Below are 26,145 nucleotides of genomic sequence, written 5' to 3' on the forward strand. Positions count from 1 at the left end.
ACCAGGGACTGGAGGGAAGGGAAATGGGGAATGATTGCTAATGGCTATGAGGTTCATTTGGGGGGTCAAAATGTTCTAAAATGGACTGTTGTGATGGTAAGTGTACACAACACAATGAATGTACTAAAAACCACTGAATGGTACACTTTAAATGGTAAACTGGGGACTTCCTTGGAGGCGTAGTGGTTAAGAATCCACCTGCCAGCGCAGGGGACATGGGTTTGATCCGTGAGATCCAGGAAGATCCCACATGCTGCGGAGCAACTAAGTCCGTGTGCCACAACTATTGAGCCTGCGTTCTAGAGCCCGCAAGCCACAACTACTGAAGCCCACATGCCGCAACTACTGAGGCCCGTGCGCCTAGAGCCCGTGCTCCGCAACAAGAGAAGCCACGACAATGAGAAGCCCGTGCACCGCAATGAAGAGTAGCCTCCGCTCGCCACAACTAGAGAAAGCCCGCGCGCAGCAACGAAGACCCAACGCAGCCAAAAATAATAATAAATAAATAAATGGTAAATTGTAGGGTATGTGAATTATATCTTAATAAATTCTTCCAGCAATTGAGACTAGGAAATATTTCAGAGGGCAAGTTACCCATGGATGTCTTCCTGGGGTAAATATATCTGTTCATTTCCTATTAATCACAAGCTAAGATCTACAATGTTTCTTGAGCAACAGTAAAATGTCATGACAAATCAGAGTTAAGTGGTGTTGATTCCTGAAGGAAATAAAATACATCCTTTTAATTATGTAAGCCTCCCCAGATGTTTTGGCCAGTTCTTAGGGTAGAAATAAGCTCCTTTTCCACTACATTTGGAGGGGAAGACTGAATAGGATGACAAATGAGTCTAAAGTGCCATTGAAAGATATTCTGCACTAAATTTTAAAAATTTAGGAAGGATATATAAAACAAAAAAAAACCCTTAAAACTCTGGTGACATTTTGGGATTATCATCCATCTTTGAGTGGGCTGTCTGACAGGCCATAGGTGTCTTTAAAACGATAGTGAAATCTGAAGAAAGCCATCTGTAGCGTCTATATTCGTACGCCTCCAGAAATCTTTTCACTTAAGATCGAACATCCTTCATCCTGACCATGAGATTTAGTTATTAGACATTAAATATTTTCCACACCTAGTACTGGGGACAGCTTCCTTCCAGCATTCTTAACACAGAACTCATATTACACTAAACTTCGATATGCCCCAAGTTCTAATTTTCTTTCTGTAATATTAAAACAAGGGTTTGAAAGCTGGTCAAATACCCTGCAAATTATAAACATGGGTCTGTTCCAAAATTGAAAGTTTCCATATAATGTAGGTATTTGATTAGATGTCACACCCTCTCTTGTAAAGCAAAAAGAACAATATTGACAGATTCACATTAAATTTAGTTAGATATATGTATAGCTGCCAAAGTTTTAGTTTTGTTTTAAATACACATATTTGAGAACATGCCCCATTGTTTTAATAATGGCTACTTGCTTGGTCCCATATGAAGATTCCTGGATCTCACTTAGTAGAAAAGAAAAAGATAAAGTGGGGGTCTTGCAGGGGGATAGGAGTGGGTGGCATCAGTCAGGCAGAAAGGTGATGCCCAGTGAGTGTGGGTAGGAATCAGAGTACCTGGGGAGGCCTAAAGGATGATCACTTAGCTCTCTCCATCAGCAATACCTGAAGAGAAAGTTTCAGAGAGCCCAAAGAATGGATGTCTCCCTATTGGCAATGGAAAAAACTGGCAGCCTGGAGACCTTGCCTTTGAACTATCTCAGCTGCCACTAAAAAGAAACCACATCCCACACCTTCCTGGAACTTGTCACACTCTGTTCCTGCCATTATCCCTGTTATGTTTGCCTGTGCAAAAGCCTTATTAAATTAACAGTGATATGCTACCTTGCCAACCTGTGAGAACAGTTATGGCGTCTTTCCATGGTTGCATTCTGGACGTTTAATAGGCCCTGATAACAGGAATCAACAATGGTATACAGTGACTACAGATGCAACAGCAGGGCCCTTGTTCTGCAAATCTATAACTTACTTGCAAAACTTATCACAGGAAACAAAGCTGGCACTCTGAAGAACACTCTTTTCAAAATAACCCTGCTCCCAACCCTGCGTTCTCTCTGTTCACCAGGGTTTTGTGGATTCTGCTGCGACAACTGTCTCTCAAGGCCCTGAAAATATTCATGAGTCTTTTAAGGACCAAAACCTACACTTCTGGCTTTAATGTAGCATATCTGGCACGAAAATGGGACTCTGAGGACTAAGTGCTATACTCCAAGTAAACACTGACCAGTGCAAACCACGGTACACTATTTCTATTTATATAGCATAAGAGGGACTTCCCTGGTGGTGCAGTGGTTAAGAATCCGCCTGCCAGTGCAGGGGATGTGGGTTCAATACCTGGTCCAGGAAGATTCCACATGCCGCGGAGTGGCTGGGCCCACGCACCACAACTACCGAACCTATTCTCTGTAGCCCATGCGCCACAACTACTGAAGCCAGCACACCTAGAGCCTGTGCTCGGCAACAAGAGAAGCTACCTCAATGAGAAGCCCGCGCGCCGCAACGAAGAGTAGCCCCCTCTGGCCACAACTACAGAAAGCCCACACCCAGCAACGAAGACCCAGTGCAGCCAAAAATAAATAAATAAGTGAATTAATTAATTACTATATATATATATAGCATAAGAGTATATTTGGTATGTATTAGCCACCCGCTCTCATTTAATACTATAGTTAACAGAAAATCAATTAAACCCCCAGTGTTTTACTTCCCTTCTGTTTTGGGGTTTTTTAAAAAAAATTTTTGGCTGCATTGGGTCTTCGTTGCTGCACGCAGGCTTTCTCTAGTTACAGTGAGCGGGGCCTACTCTTCATTGCAGTGATTGGGCTTCTCATTGCAGTGGCTTTTCTTTTTGCGGAGCACGGGCTCTAGGCACGTGGGCTTCAGTAGTTGCAGCACATGGGCTCAGTAGTTGTGGCTCGTGGGCTTTAGAGTGCTGGCTCAGTAGTTGTGGTGCACGGGCTTAGCTGCTCCGTGGCATGTGGGATCTTCCTGGACCAGGAATTGAACCCGTGTCCCCTGCATTGGCAGGCGGATTCTTAACCACTGCGACGCCAGGGAAGTCCCTCCTTCTGTTTTTAAACTAGATCCTCTTTCATCCTAAATTCCCTCCCATGTTGATCTATCTGCTGGTTATTCAATAAGCTTAAAAAGGGAAAATATTAAAGAAAGTTTTTAAAAGTTGACCTAAAACACTGTCGTCCTAACACCTCTTCATTTTCATGTGCTCCCTTCAATTTTTAGCCACATACATACACTTGGATTATATACGGTTCCGCATATTTTCCCCAATTTGAAACCATAACCGTTTTCCCAAGTTGCTACCATTCTCTTCACGTATCCTTTAACGACAAAGGATCAGGTGTATGTACCACACATAATTCACTTAACAGGTCTTTCAAAACCGATAAACATTTGTAACACATTTTATGTAACATAGTTTACCTTCCTTTATATTATTTATTTGCTGAATTTCCAGAACCAGGTGCACTGGCAAAAAGGATGTGAACACTTACATGGTTCAATGCATTGCCAAATTGCTCTATAATTTTTTCTTTTTAAGCACGGGAATGGATGCATTTCATGGATGTTTCAAAGATGTTTTCCTTCTGTCGTATTAGAGGCCCTCCTTGCTCCCCATTCTTCCACAGATCCAGTGCCCTCCTCTGTCTCTACTGGATGTCCTGGGTCTGCCTGCTCCAGTGCACTGAGCTAAACTGGCTCTCTTCTTGATCCCATAACACTGTCACCATACCTACGTTTGAAAAAAGACGTCATCCAGCGTTTGCTTTCTATCCTAACTTTTAAAAAAATCTTTTGTCAATTTGAGACATCTGCCTTCAGTTCTGCTGCAAGGTGATGAAACAGCAGGCAACTCTTACCAGGATGATCAATCGATTATGTTTATTCAACTGTATGTGTGACTAGACCACATTTATAACAACTCAGTTTTGTCAGACCTCTCTCGTGAAATCCAGAATCACCATCAGTCCATTCCCCTGAAATCTTATAGTTCAGGAACCTGAACAACAATAAAAGACCAAGAAAGGAAGGAAAAAAAATGAAATTAATTTGATTATTAGGTTTATTCTTAATTAAGTGAACCCAAGCTGACCCCTAATGATCACCAACTTTTTCTCACACAACTGTTGAGCAATCCATTCTAGGCTGGGAAGGATGTTATAATCGCCATTATCTGTGGTTCCTTCTGATAAGGAAGACTGACTGATGGGGGGGATGGATGGGTAAGGAGAAAGAAGGGCTTTTATATAGTTATGTATGTACTATCAGATTTTTAAAAGCACTATTATTCTTGAATTTTAAAAACATGAATTTAAGTGGGCCTTTCTCCAGAAAGGTAATATATTCAAATGTTTGTCTTCTGCTATAGTCCTCTACTAGATTTAAAATACAGCAGAAGAAAATGAACTTGAAAGCTACTGGGTTGAAGTTGTTTTAGCTAACTGATTTAATGGGTCATGAAATCCCTACAGTGACTAAAGTTCAGACAGTAAATAGGAGTTCCCTTCCTCTACTTCGATTTTTGAAAAATTTTTTAGCAGGGGCCAACTGGATTCCTATGAAGGAAAGTACTAAACAGTCGTAAGGACCTAAGTCAGATCAGTTAACAAATATCACTTCCTTTTAGTCATTCAGCAATAACATTTTTTCAGTAAAGAATGTTTTGATTACTAAAAACCATTGAATTGTACACTTTTTTTTTTTGGCCGAGCCTAACCACTGGACCACCAGGGAATTCCCCTGACCTGTAACACTTTAAATGGGTGAAATGTATGTTAGGTGAATTATATATTAATAAAACTGTTGCAGAAAGAAAAAAATGCTTTCATTTACATGTATAAATTTAACTTTGTCCTTAAAAACGTAAGCTTTTACCACAAATTCTATTTACTACAGACAAATTCGGTCTGTATCATCCAAATAAATGAGATTTTTGAGTCTGAATTTACTTTTTTTTACCAGAAATATTACATACATATTTATATTATATAAAAATCTATCTTTAACAGGCATTTGTGATCCCTACTATCTTGATGTAGAATTTGTTGGCAAAAGAACCACCTAGAATTTTGCATTCAATATAGATCTTATTCCTTTATGATGTTAGCAAGCAAAACTAGTAAACTGCTTTCAACACGTATTTTAGAGCTAATAGGTTCTTGTCTATTGTCCTTAAGGCATTCAAGCCTCCTTGCAGGACCACACTTTGCTCGAGCTTTCTTCTTGGTGCACTTAGACTGTTGGGCCATCTGCCAAGCTGATGTTCTCTCTTCCCTTCCTCTCTGTCACTCAATCCCTTCTGTGTACCACTGGCTTTTCTCCCAGAAGTCTCCTGTCCACCTGCCCCAAGCTGGAGACTGCATGGACCATCAGGGAAGAGAGCAGGGAAGCTACAAACTTGGGGTAGGTGGGCTCAGCTTGAAGGGGCAAAAGACAACAAACTAGAGGTGTTCTTGGCAGAGAGATGGCTAGTTTCAGGATTCGGATTCGACAGCATGTAGTTGTATCAAAAGCCAAGATGGTGCACAAGATATCTCCCGAGAGCTTGTGGAGCAAAAACAACTGAAGAAATAGCAACAGGAGTTTAGTATGTGTTGAATGGATGCCCCAGTGACCAGTTTTGCATGGATACAGCTAAAAAAAGAACTGAGTTAGAGAAAGCCCATTAAGTAAGTGGTGAATCTAGTTCAGGAAGTAATGATAATTCTCCTGCCATTAAGTTATCCAGACTCTCAGCGAATCACCATGTGAGTCAAAGAGAAAATTTAAGAGAAGACTCTGAAAAAGTCACATGAACACATTTTTCACCTGTAAGGAAGAAATCTAAAGGCTAACAACTTCAATTAATAAACTATCTTTTATATCCAGGCAAAGAAAATGGGCTTAAGCTCTGAAGAAAAAGGAAATTAAGACCCAAAAAACTTGTTAAAGCCTTAGACTTGAAGTTGTGAAATGTCTCTTTAGCTTAAAAAAAAAAGAACTGTTAATAGTGTCCTCCTGGGAAATAGTCCTGATAAAGAATGGCTTCAACTGTTTTATGACAAAAATTATAAAAAGCTTTAGGAATTTTCTCTTTTTTGGAGGTGGGAAGAGGAGAAGGAAAACAAAGAATTTCTAAACTTTATTTAATTCATACCAGATACCTGCTCGTTGAAAATGAAAATGCCAGTAAACCAAATGCTGGAACATTTTAAGTCAATTGGCCACGTTTCTGCTTCAGGTAGAATTCCAAAAATAAAAACCAACCCAAGAATGGAAGAAATTTATAGCCCAAACTATGTTTCTATACAAATATGATGAAGATACCATAGTTTTCATTTATCTTAAGATGCCCGCGGTGGTAGAAAATTGACTTCAGTTATGTAATAAGACATTTCTCGGAGGCCATGTTACTGCAGTACATGGAAGAGTATTTAAAATCAAACAAAGGCAATGAAAAGAGCTTCCATTTATTGCTACATTCACTGACTGAATGGGAAAAAAATATATAGAAGAGCAAAAGAAAGCATCTAACCAACCACCGGTTTTTATCTTCTCTCCCAACCCTCAAGGTGCAACCTGGGGACTGAAGGGTAACAAATACATAAGTGCGTGACTGGAGGCAAAGAGGAAAAGTCTGGAGAACCCTCTCAGATCGCAGGGTTCCAGGTACTTCTACCACCTAACTATCTACGTCTATAAAGCAGTCATACACAGAGAAAAATGGCTAAAAGCAGGAAGACTAGTTTGAAGACTAATGTTGCAGTATATTGCATGAGATAATTAAAATTTGGGAATGAGAAAAACATCTGAGGAAGCAAGTGAAAGGAAAAGCCAGTAAGACAAAACCATTCTATAAGATGCTAAAGGCACCAGAAGAGAGTTCTCTTACGGCAGGGGTCCCCAACCCCTGGGCCACAGACTGGTACCAGTCCCGGAGGTGAGCGGCGGGTGATCGAGCAAAACTTCACCTGTATTTACAGCCGCTCCCCATCGCTCACATTACCGCCTGAGCTCCACCTCCTGTCAGATCAGTGGCGGCATTAGACTCTCACAGGAGCTCGAACCCCACTGTGAACTGAGCATGTGAGGGATCTAGGTTGCGTGCTCCTTATGAGAATCTAATGCCTGATGATCTGAGGTGGAGCTGAGGTGATGCTAGCGCTGGGGAGCAGCTGCGAACACAGATTATCCTTAGCCGAGAGGTTTGACTGCACAGAGACCATAATAAATCGATTGCTTGCAGACTCATATCAAAACCCTATCAGTGGACTTCCCTGGTTAAGGGACAGTGGTTAAGAATCCACCTGCCAGTGCAAGGGACACCAGTTCGATTCCTGGTCTGGGAAGATCCCAAGTGCCATGGAGCAACTAAGCCTGTGCGCCACAACTACTGAAGCCCGTATGCCTAGAGCCTGTGCTCCGCAACAAGAGAAGCCACCGCAATGAGAAGCCCGCGCACTGCAAAAAAGAGTAGCCCCCGCTCGCCGCAACTAGAGAAAGCCCACGTGCAACAACAAAGACCCAACGCAGCCAAAAATAAATTAATACATTAATTTTTTTTAAAAAAAGAGAAAACAACCCTATCAGTGAGTGGCAAGTGAAAACAAGCTCAGGGCTCCCACTGATTCTGCATTATGGTGAGTTGTATAATTATTTCATTATACATTACAGTGTAATAATAATAGATATAAAGTGCACAATAAATGTAATATGCTTGAATCATCCCAAAACCATCCCCCTCCGCTGGGTCCATGCAAAAACTGTCTTCCACGAAACTGGTCCCTGGGACCAAAAAGGTTGGAGACCACTGTTTTATGAGAAGAGGAGGCAGGCAAAGGGGACAGAAGAGAACACTGTTCTTGAGGTAAACTTGTCCAGTACATAAATGCATATGTGGGACTGAAACTTGGTGGATATAATTGAGTATTAAAACCCTGGGAGAGGGCTTCCCCGGTGGCGCAGTGGTTAAGAATCTGCCTGCCAATGCAGGGGACATGGGTTCGAGCCCTGGTCCGGGAAGATCCCACATGCCACGGAGCAACTAAGCCCGTGCGCCACAACTACTGAGCCCGCGCACCACAACTACAACTACTGAAGCCTGTGCACCGCAACAAGAGAAGCCACCGTAATGAGAAGCCTGTGCACCACAACGAAGAATAGCCCCCGCTCGCTGCAACTAGAGAAAGCCCGCGTGCAGCAACGAAGACCCAATGCAGCCAAAAATAAATAAATAAATATTTTTTAAAAAGAGAGAGAGAAAAGAATCAAAATAAAATTAAATTAATATTTTAAAAAACAAAACAAAACAAAAAAACCCTGGGAGAGCACAGTATCCCCGAAGGACAAAGCCTTGATCTGGGCTGGCATATCCTTAGAGAGGAAATAGAATGGGGTTTACACGGGTACAGTAGGATGGATGATGCCCTGGGAGGTCTGGTTGGCAGAGCAAAATGGGAAGGGAGAAAACGGTGATTGTAAGTGCCTGGCATTCAGTTAAACCCAAATGAAAGAGAGGAATGAGTGGTATCGATTCTTTAGGTCCTGTGACTTGCCTCCAAGCCCAAGAAGCCCTTACAGCCTGGCATCAGCTATCTCCCCTCTCAGATGGGATGGGAAGAGTGCGGACAGGGTCTGAAATAACCGGTTGGCCCACAAAGATGAATCGTTTGCCATTTACTTGACAGCAGATGGAGTGATACATCCTAAAATACCTAGAGAGGCAGAGAGTCCTGGGATCTGAGGAGGGTCTAGTGTGTCAGAAGTTATTAGGAGCCGTCTTCTCAGCATCACAGCCAAGGCCCATTTCACATTGCAGTGGTCTCATACCCAGCAGTCCCAGCCCGGGAGCTGACCAAACCGGGGGAGTGCGGGGAGGGGGGTACCCTCAAGAGCTAGTGAATCCTCCCAAATGTAAACTAGATAGCTAGTGGGAAGCAGCCGCATAGCACAGGGAGATCAGCTCGGTGCTTTGTGACCACCTAGAGGGGTGGGATAGGGAGGGTGGGAGGGAGAAGCAAGAGGGAGGAGATATGGGGATATATGTGTACACATAGCTGATTCACTTTGCTATACAGCAGAAACTAACACACCATTGTAAAGCAATTATACTCCAATAAAGATGTTAAAAAAAAGAACCTGCTGTATAAATAAATAAATAAATAAAATTCAAAACAAAACAACAAAAGAAGAGCTAATGAATCAGAAGCTCCATAAGTATTCACTTTGTTGGCTCCTTTTTTTTTTTTTTTTTTTTACGGTACGCGGGCCTCTCACTGTTGCAGCCTCTCCCGTTGCGGAGCACAGGCTCCAGATGTGCAGGCTCAGCGGCCATGGCTCACGGGCCCAGCCGCTCCGCGGCATGGGGGATCTTCCCGGACCGGGGCACGAACCCGTGTCCCCTGCATCGGCAGGCGGACTCTCAACCACTGCGCCACCAGGGAAGCCCTGTTGGCTCCTTTTTTAAATGGGGATGCCACCACTTAGCTCATAGAAGTTATAAGTGACTGGTAAGGTAGGAAAAAGCATGTACACATGCCCCCAAAACTGTCTGGTACCTGGTAGATACTCAACCCGACAAATGAGCTGACAGTCAGTGAGAGAAGGGACTATATTTTTTAATATTTCTACATGTACCTGACCCTTAAGGCTTTGGCATTAGTTCACCCCCTACAGCTTTCACCCATGTAATCAACCCAGAAACACACAGTAAAATAACTGTGTGAGGAGCCTCGGACATGGGCAGAGCACACAAAACTGGCACAGCCAGGCTCCTCTTCCACTCACAGAAAGTTTGTGCTTTGTTTGAGAATAAGCACAGAAAGTTACACTGAAGAAAAGGGTCAATGCGTGGGTATATTAAACATGTTTCTATATGAGCTAATTTTTAAAGTAAATGCAGTCTTACTAAATGTTTACTAAAAAGCAGGAATCATTACTTTATGCCTAGATTGAGTCACTCCCACTTAAAAATGGCCTAAAGCAATCTTACAAGAACAGCCCTACATTGATTTTTAGGTTTTCCAAAGGAGCGACTTACTTAAAAATTTAGCTTCGTTAACAATCCCAGAAAACAGTTATTTGCTTTGATTTGCTTTGATGAGACTCAAGGAAAAAAGAAATCAGTGTGCGTCCCAGCTTCTTATCCAAAGCCAAAATAAGCCAGCTGGTCAGCTCATAGCAAAGGAATCAGAAGCTTTGGGGATTTTTTCCTTCTTCATGACCATAAAAAGCAACAAATGGGTGACATTTCCCTTTACTCTTATTTGCCAGAGGAAGAATTTGCAACTCCATTCAAGAAGGCTCTGCTTTGACCTTCCCCTGATCTTCGTTCAAGTTCACATACAGTTACAATACCTCCAGTATTCACTGCAGGAGCTGGAAAGGGTTTGAGGAACACAATAATTTACAGCATTTAACTCCACAGTAGTCCGATTGTCTTTGGCCCCAGAAAATCTGGTTAAGGGAAAGTTTCAGGACATAATGTGGCTTGTCCCAGGATGCTCAGCTCTACGTGCAATTAATTAAGTGCCATAGAAACTGAGTCAATAAAGTTATTGGACTCAATGTACAGCGAAAATGAAAACTAAACCTGATATGCAATTATCTGGATTATCTGAACAATGAAATAAATCCAAAGTATATTCAATTTCCAAATTTTTAATCATCCTTATTGTTGCTCCACACAACCCCCCAAAATACATCAGAAACTCTAAACATAACTTAATGAGGATGTAAAAATATGAAATATTTCATCTCAGGATAATCTGAGGCATTTCCCAATAATGTTCATTTAAAAGCTGGGCTATATTCCATATTTTTCCATTTTAATCTGAGAGTAAGAATCTCTCTACATGTGGTTCATTTAAAAATTAGATATGAAAATGCTATCATTTTTATATGAAAGAAATGAAAATCCATCCTCCTTGCTCCCCTCCTCCAAAAGAGAACAAATTTCCTTAATATCTCAGAATTATTCTTTGTCTCAGATTCAAAACAGAAAGTTAAGTCCCCGCCTCCACCCTAACAGACGTAGATCCCAATTAATTATCGGCTTCACACTGCCAATTACAATAAATGTAGAAGTCACACTCTGGTATTCAGATTCTCCACGGCAGAGCCACAAGATACCTCTCCTGGCTTCTCAGTCACCACTCTCTAATTGTGCTCTCTTCACTAGCCTGGCATTCCCCAGTTGTATTTGGGTAAAGATGCATACTATATGTCTCCTTTGGGAGAAGCATAATCAATAGTAACGTATTAAAGGTTCTGGGACTTCCCTGGTGGTCCAGTGGTTAAGATTTTGCCTTCCAATGCAGGGGATGTGGGTTCGATCCCTGGTCAGGGAGCTAAGATCCCACGTGCATCACGGCCAAAAAACTAAAACATAAAACAGAAGCAATATTGTAACAAATTCAATAAAGACTTTAAAAGTGGTCCACATCAAAAAAAAACTGTAAGAAAATAAAATTAAATATAATAAAGGTTCTGGGGGCTTCCCTGGTGGCGCAGGGGTTGAGAGTCCGCCTGCTGATGCAGGGGACACGGGTTCGTGCCCCGGTCCGGGAGGATCCCACGTGCCGCGGAGCGGCTGGGCCCATGAGCCATGGCCACTGAGCCTGTGCATCCGGAGCCTGTTGCTCCGCAACGGGAGAGGCCACAGCGGTGAGAGGCCCGCATACCACAAAAAATAAAATAATAAATAAATTAATTAATTAAATAAATAAATGTTCTGCAAAAGTCCTGCAATTAATAACCAAAATCTTTAACCCAATTTTTCCTAGACTATTTTTCACTCAGTATTTGTCCCAACATGATGAGGTTCTCTCTTGCCTCCTTATTTCATTATTTATTTTTATTATTTTAAAAAATTACTTAATTATTTTCTTGCCTCCTTCTCTCAAGCATCTCCACTCTTCAGCAATTCACCATAAATTCCATTTCCTCTGTCTTAGTTCAGACTGCTATGACAAATTACCATAGACTGGACAGCCAAGACAACTAACATTTATTTCTCACAGTCCTGGAGACTGAAAGTCCAAGATGAAGGTGCAAGCTGATTTAGTTCTTAGTGAGAGTTCTCCTCCTGCTTTGGAGAGGGTATCTTTTGGCGGGTGGGGAGGGCAGCAAGCTCTCTGGTGTCTCCTCTTATAAGGGCACTAATTCCTTAATGAGGGTTCCACCCTCATGACTTAATTACCTCCCAAAGACTCCATCTCCTAATATCATCACACTGGGGATTAGAGTTTCAACATATGAATTTTGAAGGACACAAACACTCAGTCCATACCATCCTCCATGCCACCTTTCCTGCTACCCCAGTATGTGCTCTCTCTCTTGCCTTTGAACCCTGTCATGTTAGTGTCTCTTTGTCCAGCACTCAGCTACAATTCAGGGCAAGATATGGTTTCCACAGGCTTAAGTCCACAATAAACTGTGGGCACTATGGTCACACTTAGGTAGAGCGGACTCAGCTGGTTCCTGCAGCGCTTAATCTTGGCAGCAAAGAAACACCCCCAGTTCACTTAAAAGGTACTCTCTAATTTTCCTAAGTAAACTTACACATCATCTGCCTATTTACTATTTAAAAAAAATTTTTTTTTTTTTTTTTTTGCGGTACGCGGGCCTCTCACTGTTGTGGCCTCTCCCGTTGCGGAGCAGAGGCTCCGGACGCGCAGCCTCAGCGGCCATGGCTCACGGGCCCAGCTGCTCCGTGGCGTGTGGGATCTTCCCGGACCAGGGCTCGAACCCGTGTCCCCTGCATTGGCAGGCAGATTCTTAACCACTGTGCCACAAGGGAAGCCCACGTCTGTGGTTTTCCAGTCACTAGTCTATAGCCCTAACTCTTTTTGGTGTTAGAAGTACAGGCGCATGTGGTGAATCTGTTACTTTTAGTCCAGCCCTCCCAGAAACTAACAAGTTAATTTAGCCACCTAATTTGCCTAAGACTAAAGAACCCTGAGTACGGAGTTAGCGGGGACCCAGCAATCATAAGGACTGCTTGAGAAAAGTTCTCTGACAAATGTAAGGTTTTAAACCATGACCTACTTCCCTGAAGTAGAATGCATTCTTCGCATTCCTCCCTGTCCTGGAGGACTGTTTATCAGGCACAGTTCCAGAAGTGACTTGAAATCTCTGTCACTGTTGCAATTCTAGATAACATTGTAGGTTCTCTTAGCTCCATTTAGGACAAAAATCTTTTCAGCATTCTTTCAGCATTCAAAAGACCTTAGTGTGCCTTTAATTAATAACAAAAGAACAACCAATCTGCATTGTAATTGAAGTAAAACAAATTTCCTATATTGCAAACAAAACGGACAGATCTAACACTGCCATCACACTGAATTTAAAGGAAACTTAAACTCCTGAAGGTTTAAAAAAAAATCAGATATAAAATCAAATCAATTTGAGTTTTGCTCCCGGTACTGTCAAGAATTTTTTGTTTAAATTTTATACACTTTTGTCAGGATTGGAGAAAGGATCTTAATAATCAGGACTGATTTAGTAAACTTTAGTGGTGACATTTTCCACTGCTTTTCAGTAACTTACTTCATATAAAACAGAGCAGAACAAGAACAAAAATTTCCACTCAAATATTTAGATTAACATTATAGGAGTCAGGAACTCATGTCTAAATATTGGTTAAACGTGTCATTTCTGAAATAATTAAGAAAAATTCGTCATAGAGAGACTGTCTAATTTTTAGCAATTTCCTGTAGATTTCAATCCCTTCTCCACCTCCCCCATCCCACCCCAGTTGGTACTGCAGTGTATATCAATTGTAAATTCAACCACATCTAAGGTTGAAGTTTGCATAGCATTCAACGTTACTGGTGTGGAATAGACTGTTTTACATACATACCCAAGTGAAGGATAATTTCAAACAAAAGTTTCTTAAAAAGCATTATGCAAGCAGTTTGTTACCTTAGTGAAAAATTAACACCCAGAACTGAAAATGTAAAAAAAAGCTAACAACCATAACATACATCAACAATCTTGTTTTATGCATCACAACAATATGTATTTCAAAGAGTAAGGAAAACCATCAAGGACATGATGGAGCATGGCTTCAATAAGGGTGGTCAATATCTGAGCAAGGACAGAAAATTGATCATGAAGCAGACAAAAGCCAGAGCCTTATGTAATGGTTCAATTCAGTAAGAAATCATACGCTCAGACATGAAGAAAAATAGCAAACCATAAATCGTCCTCCGAACGACACACCAAAGGGCATACACTGGAGATGGAAAAAATTGCGAAGAAGAAGTATCTGCTTTGAAAGTGAAGATAAACCTTCCCCAAGCCACCTAGATTCTTTGCCTACAAATGGAAGAAATGCTAGTCAACCATCAGTCTCTTTCATTTGCAGGTGGACCCAGATGTGCTGGGGTAAACCAGTCACTGTTGCATGATGAAGCGGTGACCCAATGGCTGGTGGAGCCAGTGCCATCTGTCTTCTCCTCTATTAATATTCACTGTTGGTTCCACCTTCTCCCCAGCCGCCACTCTCAGCCCCTTCGGTGTCATCATCTCTTATCCTGTGATATTTAATCTTTCCCTGTGCCCCCGACTCTGCAAGCCTGGATTGCTCACAGTGCCAGTGATCTGGGCTCTGAGCACATCACTACTTAGAGAAACCCTATTGATCTCATGGATGCCCTCTGTCATTCCCTAGACTCTGCTGCAAACCTCTTCTTTACATTAAAAAAAAAAAAATCCCAAGCTGTTACTATCAAGTGATGTTCTCTCTTCTAAAGATACTATCGGTTTGAGCAGTTGGTTGGCACAGTTGGTTACACAGCAATAGACAACTGAAACCGACATCCTGAGGGGAACGTCCTTGTCTACTGGAGAAACTGAGGCACTCCGTATTCCAAGTCTTGAAACCTCAATTGTTTTTGGCTGCCCCCGTGCCGAGCCTACACCCTACACCCATCCCACCGCATGGGCTAATATCTGCCCCCCAAGCTCCTAGGGGTGTCCTCTCTGCCGAGTGTGAGAGGGTCTGCCTCTTTGCTTTGTTTTTTATCGGAAGTCTTCACTTCACTGGCTCTCTGCTGCCTGTGCAGCTCTTACCATGATTGGCTGCAATTCTATCGGCATCTTCCCATTATCCTCTTACAACATTCAGCTCTTTCATATGCCCTGTACCTCCTGGCCTCCCGACTAACGGTCTTTATCTGCCTGCAACACTTGCCAAGATCTTCTTTTCTTTGTACATCAGTTATCTGGACAATTCACTGAATAGACATGTACCAACTAATGGCAATTCTTCTATTGTCTACCCAACTTATTTGAATCTTTCTTATTGAATCTTTTCCTCTAGAGGGATCCAATACTTCAGCTAGATCCTGAGGTGCTCAAGGATAATGCTGTGTGTAATTTACCTCAGGAAGCATCTAGACCAGGGCCTTTCATAGGCTAAGTGGTTAGGAAATACTTGAGTGACTATTTTTAATGCATAATGTTATCACATGCCAAGAAAATAAATTCACTTCTGAAGACAACACAGGCTCCCCACTTTTTTATATTTATGTGTGTATAAACTTACGATAGCCACAAGACAGAGGTGAGTCCAGAGATGTGAATATAAAAGTATTTTAAACCAAGGGTCTGCCATTAGAATCGATTACATTTTTAGCCACTCTCTTAATGCTTTTAACTACGTGTACAAATAAAGAGTAGGAAAAACTTTTTAAGTAAAAAGAAATCAATAAACATATATGCATACGGAAACTCGAGTTTTAACCGGAGGGACTATTTAGTCAATGGTACTGGAACAGGCAACCAGTATGGAAAATGAATTAAATTTCTCCCTCTAGACAGAAAATAATGCATTTTAGTGCACTGGGAACACTTTAACCTTCTTTTTAGCACCGAGCTCTTGGATTTCTCTCTTCTTCAATCCCCAGTTCCTGGAGTACAGGAGCCAGTAAAGAAATGTGAATGAAATCAAGTGGTGGGGAAAGCCACACAGCCCTCTTCCTCTTTTTTTTTTTAATTAAAAAAAATTTTTTTTAGACAGCCCCCTCTTCTGACCTTCAGCAACTTGGTTAGGTGTTAAGATTTCTTCACGGATTTTCGGACCAGCCAAAGGCCATAAACTAAGCCATCAGCTACTGTCTACTTACCCAACACAAGTGACGTTTTAAATTGATAAATGAGGGTTGAGGATTAAGAGGCAATCAGGTGGGAACGAAAAGTGAACTTTGACAAGTAGCTCCTGGCTCAGAAACGATGAGAGCATTTGATTCCACACCTATTTACCCTGAAGAGCACATTCCATTAAGAAAAAGCCTCTACTAGCAGCACACTTGGTTTCAAGAGAGTAGAATAGGGACTTCTCTGGTGGCGCAGTGGTTAAGAATCCGCCTGCCAATGCAGGGGACATGGGTTCGAGTCCTGGTCCGGGAAGATCCCACATGCCGCGGAGCAACTACACCCATGCGCCACAACTACTGAGCCTGTGAGCCACAGCTACTGAAGCCCTCGCACCTAGAGCCCGTGCTCCGCAACAAGAGAAGCCACCGCAGTGAGAAGCCGGCGCACCAGAACGAAGAGTAGCCCCTGCTCTCCTCAACTAGAGAAAGTCCGCGTGCAGCAACGAAGAGCCAGTGTAGCCAAAAAAAAAAAAAAAGGCAGTAGAATAAAGGAGGGAAATTATGTAGGAAATGTTTCCGTTTATTTTCTCCTCTGTTGTGAGGAGGGGAAACACCTAATTCTTCTAGCATCATCTGAAACCCTCTCTCCCACCCACACAAGCACCAATGTCAATCAGTCTGTGCTGCTGTTACCTCTGAATGCCTCGCCCAAGTCTACGCCCCAAACCGCTTCCTCCAGGCAATAGTGGCCTAACTAGGCAAATTATGATCCCTGATGAGCATTAAGGCTACAGAATCTCAGACGCTGGGGTGGCCTGGGATTCTGACTGAATAATCTAGAAGGGGGCCCAGCGGTGTCTTTAAAAAGCTCCCCAGGTGACTCAACTGCACAACCAGGTTTGGGAACCACAGAAAATCTAATCTCTCCAAACTCCACAATTTGCAATGTCTGCATATGAGGGACAGAAGATCTGCCAATGATTTATAGTTATCTCCCCTTCTTAAAAGTTGGCTTATCTCATTTACATAACATCATGAAGAAACTGTAGGGAAGATGAAAATCTTTGAACTTGAATGAATACTTGTATTAAGAGAAGCCTAACAGTGTCTGGGAAAGACCCTGTAGTTTCCAGTGCTTTGAACACCTACGTTTTCCTGGGAAAACACATTTATTCCAGTTAACAGAGCCAGGCTGTCATTTGTTATGAGAACTGAGAACAGCACCCAGGGGAGGGGACTACTGTTTTCCCAGGAGGTGGATTTCTGCCCACAATCCCTGATTCCAACATTTCATGGATCAGATGTATGAAGAAATTTCTGGCAACTGGATGATTTTAGATTGTTCCCAGAGGAGAAATTTTTAAACTGATAGCTAAAGAAGTAGGTCATTGCAAAGTCAATCCAAGCAAATAAAATTAAAGACAGTTTGCTAATTTGGGAAGGAAAGGGAAAAATACCTCAGCCCCCTTTTTACTCTAAACTTGCTTTTCCCCAATTTTGATTAATGTCTGGAGGGGAAAAAGTCTTTTAAAGTTAACTAACAATAAAATAAACTATACCCTTTAATGCTCTAAAAGCCAGTCCAGTTCCTGATGGAGTGGTGCACAGAAAAAAACATATGGTCAATATACCTGACAGGGCACCCAACTTCATAATTAAAAATGCATCGAGGAAACTGAGGTGCCAACTGAGGTACAGATTGGCAAATACCAGAAAAATCTTCTATCCACTGAGGCAAGGGCAAGGGAAAGTGAGCGCTGCTCTCCACAGGGTAGGGATACAAAGTGGATGAATCTCTTTGGAAAGTAAATTTAGCAAGGACTATCAAAATTTTAAATGCATGTAAATCCTGTGATCCAGCAATTCCACTTCCAGAAATATATCCTAGAGATACATTCGCACACATACAAAGATGTCTGAACTAGGATATTCCCTGTGCCAATTTAATATAACAAAAGACTAGGAAAACCTAAATATAAACACAGGGGGATTGCTTAAATCATTATGTACTTCAGTCCATAAATGAGAAATTTATGTAGCCAATAAGAATGAGGGTAGATCTTTATGTCCTGATATGAAAAGATATCCAAACTCTAAAGTTTCAGAATATATGTTATGATCTTATTTGTTGAAAGCAAAAGATAGAGCTATTCTTATCTATATACTTGCACATGCATAAAGGTTTTAAAAGAATATGCTAGAAACAACCAACATTGATTTCAAACTATTGTTAACAGTGAGTACTTTAAGGGGTGGGGAGGAACACGAGGCTTTCCCTTTTTACCATACTCTACAAATTAAGGTTCTCAACCATTAACGTTTTTAGAAAAATAAACATTAAATGAATCCTGTTTGCTATGACTTTAAATAAAAATCATTTTAATAAGAGTAAGCAAGTGCTTTTGATCATCCTTTTATAAAGCCTTTATTATTCAAGAATGATGATGTCAGGTCTACAGTCAGGTTTAAATAAGTAAACTTAATTATTCACGATAAGAAATAAAAATGTATATATAATCAAAATTATTACAGATTAATATCTTCACCTTAATCCTTTTATTAGATGTACTAACAAGTAAGAACATAGGTATAAAACCCATACCCATTCTCTAATAAGGTGCTAACTTACAGGAAAATAGCCCCAAATCTAAACAGACAAGACAAATAATTATAATTATAGATTTTTAAAGAATTTATTGAAAATAAGCTTGCTGGGCTTCCCTGGTGGCGCAGTGGTTAAGAACCCACCTGTCAATGCAAGGGACAGGGGTTCCAGCCCTGGTCCGGCAAGATACCACATACTGCGGAGCAACTAAGCCCGAGCGCCACAACTACGGAGCCTGCGCTCTAGAGCCCGCGAGCCACAACTACTGAGCCCGCATGGCACAACTACTGAAGCCCGCGCGCCTAGAGCCCGTGCTCCGCAACAAGAGAAGCCACTGCAATGAGAAGCCCGCGCACCACAACGAAGAGTAGCCCCCGCCCACCCGCCCGCGTGCAGCAACGAAGACCCAATGCAGACAAAAATAAATGTAAATAGAATAAATTTTTAAAAAAGGAAAGTAAGCTCGCCTATTTACAAGACATAATGCATCTCCCTCCCAAACCCAGCTTTTTCCATATTTTTCTATTGTATTATTTTAAAATGAAACTTCCTCTAAATTATAATTTTTTAGGTTATAAGAGAACTAAGAATTGGCTTCAAGAAGTTTAAGTTTTATATACATATATATATATATATATATATATATATTTTTTTTTTTTTTTTTTTTTTTTTTTTGCGGTATGCCGGCCTCTCACTGTTGTAGCCTCTCCCGTTGCGGAGCACAGGCTCAGCGGCCATGGCTCACGGGCCCAGCCACTCCGCAGCATGTGGTATCTTCCCGGACCGGGACACGAACCCGTGTCCCCTGCATCAGCAGGTGGACTCTCAACTACTGCGCCACCAGGGAAGCCCTTAGTTTTATATTTTTCATGTGATAAAAGTACTGATATATTTTTCTCACAACGCTAAGTGCTGTAAATTCTAATTTCTCACTTCATGAATGACTACAGCAGTAAAAATTATAGAGGCCAAGGACGAGCACCATTTAGCTGGATTTTCTTTTCATTGATATTCCTGTAACACTGAACAGGTGTTAAAACTGGTAAAGAAAAAGAAACCATTTCTTAGTGCCTTTTATTTTATTTTTCTTTCATTTAAAAAAAACCATTTATTTATTTATTTGGCTGTGTAGGGTCTTAGTTGCAGTGTGTGGGCTTAGTTGCCCTGCAGCATGTGGGATCTTAGTTCTCCAACCAGGGATCGAACTCGCGTCCCCTGCATTGGAAGGTGGATTCTTGACCACTGGACCACCAGGGAAGTCCCCTTTGTACCTTTTAAAACAAAACATTTTATTTCCATTTTATTAATTATCCTGTAAGATACCAAGCTGGAATCATCCTTTTAATGTAGTTTAAAGCTATCCCGGCACAGAGATTAGTCAAGGCACAGCAAATTCAAAGAGGACGCATGTTTGGGGCCTTTTCCTCACCAAGGGAAGTATTTTAAGTGGAAATCTTCACTGATCTCACAAATCTAAGAGCTTAAAAGGCTATAATGGATTAAAGGGAAGGCACTGCAGTCCCCACAGGTTATCGGTACCCTAAACGACCATCTTCACACCCACAGCTCCAATTTCTAGACTGTGTTCTAATCAGAAAGTAGTACCTCTTATAATCTGAGGGAAAGCCATATGAATACAGGTAGTCACACACACAAAAACCCACTCTGTTAACATATAATTCTCTCGAAATCATCTTAAATTCTGGCCCTTCTAGTGTAAAACTGGTGGCAATCACATTACAGCCATCTCCATTCCTATTTTGTAAACACAGGGTAAATGGGAAACAGCACATACCTTGTGTTGGGAGAGGAATTATGAAATGCAGCTGGCCAAATCAATTGTCTGTTTTAATGCACAAAAGGTTAGGGCGTCCTCAACTTTATTCATCGGGACAGTGGATTCTTCTATATGAACACATCTGTTTGAGTCACAGCTCTTATAACCAAATGGAATCACAGCTTGAAAGACTGACAAGGGTCCCAGTCTCCCCACCTGCCGGGGACCCAGGCCTCACACTGCTGCAACTGAGAACTGTTCCATTTCTAGCTCTGAGTCACTGAACAGAAAAGACAGAAAGGCTAATTTAGAGGATTGGGATTGTTCAGATTTAGCCTGAAGCTTGGCTCCAGAAATCAAGATTTGCCAGAGATAGGGAAGTTTGTCACTGGCCACCCCACCCTACACTGCTACCTGAGTGAAAACAGGCTTTTCAGCTTTTAAAAGCAGATGACTTCAAATGTTTAAAAGCAGATGACTGAGGAATACCACGAGGCTTTGCTTACCACCTGTGTTCAGGTGCTCTAATCTTCCTGCACCCTGCAGTGGCCAAAATGGAAAACTCTCAAAATTAAACCTGGAAAATAACTGATCAAACCATTTCCCTTCAGAATTTACATACAAAGATTGTAAAAGATTGACTGGAAGATAAGACTCCTTCCATTTCCATTAAAATACATCACAGATAAAACCAGGACTTGTCTCAGTGCATCTAAACTGTGAGGCTTCAGTAATCAAGTTTTACCAATGGAGAAAAAAAATCTAACAGCCTTTAATTAATGATCAGCATTCTACTGGGGGGAGGAGGGAAGCATTAGTCTAAACCTCCCCAAATGTCCACAGACCCAATCAAAAAAGCTCAAGATGTAATTCATCACTAATCCAATGTATGAAGTGGTCTCCTCTGAGTAACCTGCATTTATAATGCATTTGTCTATCTGAGATTAAAGGCAATTTGAAATTGCAACGGTAAAAAGCCCTTCTAAAGAAACAGAAATCAGAGTCCCCAAATCTTAGTTTCTTGCTAGATATTCATCTGGTCTGTGAATAACCAGACTCACTTTGACTTAGTCACTATCTGATAAGTGACACAGACCATGATGATCAGAAAGTCAAAGAACAACTAGATGGGCCAAGGTGTTCCCCAACTTGACCATCTGCGATCAAAATCAGGGAGCCAGCCTCATCCTCCCGGCCAGCCACACATGTCACACATGGGGCAACACCTGTTATGAGCCAAACCAGATATGGTCCCTGCCCTTGTGGAGCATTCAGAACAGCCAGAAGAACACAAGTCACTAAACCCACAAATATGGAAACTGCTGGAAAGAAGGGTCCGTGGTGCTGTGGGAACCTAGAATGGCAGATGAGATTACTCAGAGGTCAAGAACTGGGGCTGAACAGGGCAAGGAGGGGAGGCAAAAGCTATGTGCGGAATCGTTCTTAATTAGACCATCCTTGTGAAAAGACTTAGGTCTTCAAAACCTGAGAAATAAATGTTGCTAGTTGAAATGAAAAACTACATACTTTCTAAGGATACATGTAAGTTTATTGATTTGTCTCCAAATTGATAACTGGGCCGTAGGCCAAAAAGTTCAATGATATTCCGGATGTCATTTAGGTAATTTTTTAAAGGAGGTCATCTGGCTGTTTCAAGATGGTGGTGACTAAGAAAAAGGGAGGATAAGGTTATGGAAGAAAGATAAAGAGAACAGAAAGGAGGGAATATTTTAAATGAACACACTGAAGTTATTGCAAAGGGAATCAGTACCATATCTCAGGGTGAACTGTTGATAAGACCTGAAGGACTGGTAAAAGCCAGGGAAAAAGATATTCCCCAACTGCAAGCTTTTAGCAACGACACCTTAAAATTGCTTTCATTACTGGACTCTAAATACTGGTTATACAGCCATTTTGACAGTAGTTGGCATCAAAAAGTGATGTACAGTAAATATTAAAACCTAACTGAGATCTCAAAAGGATAGTACATTTCTTAGGCATCTCAGAAAATCTAAGCATTCCAGGCACAGTTGGTACCTGTGAGCACCTACAGCTCTAGTACAAGTAGTTATGTTAACGACTAGAGGTAATCTAGTTAAGAGCGGTCTCTCAGCCCAAACTAAACTAAGACAGCTAAAAGGTCAAGGCGATTAGGTCATATAATTCTGTGATTTTTACCTAGATTTCAGGGTTGTTTTTTTCCCCCCTGCACTGTAAACATCTATACTTCCTGAGATAACTCCTAAAGGTCCTCATGTACTCCGTATACCCTCAAATTTGACACAACGGGTTTTCTTTTTTCCTTTTAAGTATTAAATGTGGTTATCCACATCTTCTATAAAAATATCACAAAAAGGGTTGGGTGAAGCCTGGCTAAGGAACATAGATGCTGGAAAATAGATCTAAAAGACAACGATCTGAACAAGTCACAATCTTGGCGACTGTAGTCGCCAAGAAGAAATATTTCAGCCTTGAAGACTACGACTATAAAATGCAAAATGTCTAGGAGGTTCAGCACTGCCTCCAGAGACCAGAGTAGAGGGAATGCTGGCTTACGCCTCTGACCGCATTTGAGAACTTCTAACTACTCCTCCAGTATTTGTTTATCCAACTGAGTGCAATGAACTGAGCAAAAAGGAGGACGCCGCCGTGTTTGCGAAACCTGTCATTCCTTTTGGAAATGCAGCGTCGGCTCAGATTTTCTTTGGCTCCGAGCGAGCTACACCCCAGGCTTTCTCTGCATCAGGAAGGCGGTGTCTGCTCGAGCCGCTGCCTCAGGAGGACTGGGTACCAAACCCGGGTCTCTCCAGACACAGCTGATATCACGGACGGTGCGCTGCGGGGAACCCATGGGTGGAGGGCTCGCCAGGCTGCAACACGCGTCAGGGCCCAACAGCGGACTTTCCGCTTGGGGAGATAGCGGGGCGGGGGCTCGACACGCTCGGCTCGGGGGTCAGTTCTCCGCGGACTCCCCCAAGCAGCTCGCCGGTATCGGGCTGGGTCGCTCCCACCGGAAGAGCGTGGAGAAAGGCTCAGTTAGCGGCGGGCAGCCGGCGGGTTTTATTACTGCGGATGGCGCAGTCGCCACCCCTGGAGACCCACTACAAAGATGCAAGCCCCTCGCCGCGCTCGCCGCTGCTGTGGTCCCGCCCCGGAGCTAAGGACCCTGAAAAGCCTAGAAAGAGGGATTCATGCTCCCGAGTTTGCAGATGGGCTGGACCGGCCGGGAAGTTATCGCAGGCGGAGATCAAGGGACTCCCACACACACACCCACACACACACCCCACCCTCCGCCACCCCGGGGCAGGTGGCTCCGCGCGCCGGTACCTTGGTGGCGGGGTCCGCAGCGGCGATGGTCGCGTCCGCCGACGATCCGGGCGCCGCCTCCGCCGCAGAGCCTCCGCCGCTGGGCTCGGGCTCGGGCTCGGCCGGCGTCGCGCTCCCCGCCTCCGGCTGCTCCGGGCTCCTCTGTTCGGTGGAGCTCCCGGCGCCCATGGCTTGTCTGCGGTTCTCCCGCGCCCAGCAGCCGGGTTACGCCTTCCCCAAATAGCAGGGACGGGGAGAAGAGCCAGGAGCCGTGCGCCCGCGAGGTCTCAGGAGCGCCTTCCTCTCCCGTCGTCCTCCTACGAACCCGCCCAGACAGCGAATGAAGGAGACGCGCTCGCTGCAAACTCCTTAAAAGAAAAAAAAAAAAGCCACCTCTTTGCCTCCTCCTCCTCCCCCTTGTTTTTCCCTCGCTTCATCACATGAGCACAGCCCCAGACACGCCTTGCAGCAGCATCTCCTGCTAGGCTGCTAGGACCCGAGGAGCGGCCAGAGCCTCGAGCCAAGGGCCAGGCGAGCCGCCCACCCCGACCCCTAGGACCCCTCCCGTTCCTGTACGGGGACAGGAGCTGGGGGACCACCACCCAGGGCTGCCTCCACGAAGGGGAGGGGAGGGCGAGAAAGAGGGCAGGGCAGAAAGCCCCCCGAGGAGATCGGATTCGCTGGGGGTTTATTAAATGATTGATGACCCGAGGCAGGGCTTCTGCTGCAGCCCACTTTCAGCTGGCCCAGAGGCGAACCCAGATCCCCGTTTGCTTACCTTCAGAGTGTTTGCTTCCTCCCCATTAGCAGGAGAAAGGCAAGCGCTCCTGGGCTCCTGCGGAGTCTGACCATATTAGGACACCTCACGTGGCAGGAGCCGGGAACCGAGAGGTTAATGCAGTCAGACCACGGATGAGGTGGCCCAGGCAGCCCCACGCTCTCCTATCACCCGGAACAAGTGATATCAGGCGATGCCGTGGGCAACACCGGCTGCCCTCATTCCCCGGGGAACCTGGGGAATGGAGCCTGTTACTGGAAATGTGCCTGTCCTTAAGGGCCTGATGCTGGAGGTCCAGGCCACCTCTCCCTCACGCCACCGCTGAAACAGGATGACATGGATCTGCTCGTCGTTTGCTGTCAGTATTTCTCCATAGATAAGGGCTTTCAATAATAACTGCCTAAGTGGCTTGCATTCTGTCCCTTCATACTCTTGAATATAATACTTGTCATATGAACATAGCAGGCAGTCACTATATATTCGAACTAAATTAAAATGTTAGCTGAATTATCTGGACGTAAGCATGAAGGTAGTGGGGCTGAAAGAAAAATTATCCCAGTTTTAACCGACAACTAAGCGCCTTAGTTTTCACAAACAGAAGCTCATTAAAAATGAAGAAACTTTTGGAATATTGCCACTAGATGCCAGATAAATATCCCATACCCAGATTTAGGACAATCTAGTAGAGAACTGATGTAAACAATAGTTCAGCACCAGGATATTTGTGCCCAACTAATTGCATGTAGTAAAAGGGCTCCTTGGGAACCATAGCTTAGTTATCCAGCATAAAATTTTTCTGAATTTATCATTTTTATTTGAAAGGAGTACAGAACGGCCACCTTCTCTGGAATCTATCCCTTAAGAAGCAGTATATTTGGAAAATGGTTGGTTTTCCGAAGTTTTAAGCATTTCCCCCATTTTGACTTAAATATTTCGGAAACATTTGAGTACTTACTCAGTACCAGACATTGTGAATACACTTTGTGTGTATAATCCCATTTCATCCTTACAGCAATACTGCCATGCTGATCCTATTGTTCTCATTTTACCAATGGAGTGGGGGAAAGTAGGCCCAGAGAGGTTAAATCAGGCCTTCAAGGCTTCAGAGCCGGTACACGGAAGACAGATTCCTCCCTGGCCAACCACTGGGCAACATTTCACTCCCATTCTGTGGGAAGCTTGGAATATGTTCTCTCTTCTTCTCAGGGATGTCAGTGAAAAGTGGCGTTTAGACCTCACCTGGGATGTTAAGAGCAAAACAACGCTGTTAAAACCTATTTGAGGGGCTTCCCTGGTGGCGCAGTGGTTGAGAGTCCACCTGCCGATGCAGGGGACACGGGTTCGTGCCCCGGTCCGGAAAGATCCCACATGCCGCGGAGCGGCTGGGCGTGTGAGCCATGACCGCTGAGCCTGCGCGTCCGGAGCCTGTGCTCCGCAACGGGAGAGGCCACAACAGTGAGAGGCCCGCGTAGCGCTAAAAAAAAAAACAAAAAAAAACCTATTTGAGAATGACTA

General features: G+C 43.2%; 1 protein-coding gene across 1 annotated transcript in view; it reads right to left on the bottom strand.

Moving 5' to 3' along the window:
* Positions 1 to 24,402, bottom strand: part of AKAP12 (A-kinase anchoring protein 12) — a 102,597-nt gene extending 78,195 nt beyond the window's left edge. The window contains exon 1 of the mRNA XM_060029781.1: positions 23,874 to 24,402. Coding sequence (XP_059885764.1) covers positions 23,874 to 24,041 — 168 coding nt within the window. The 5' untranslated portion in view covers positions 24,042 to 24,402. The remainder of the gene's footprint in view (positions 1 to 23,873) is intronic.
* Positions 24,403 to 26,145: the final 1,743 nt, after the last annotated feature.

Source organism: Delphinus delphis, chromosome 14, assembly GCF_949987515.2.
Source record: "Delphinus delphis chromosome 14, mDelDel1.2, whole genome shotgun sequence".
Lineage (NCBI taxonomy): Eukaryota > Metazoa > Chordata > Mammalia > Artiodactyla > Delphinidae > Delphinus > Delphinus delphis.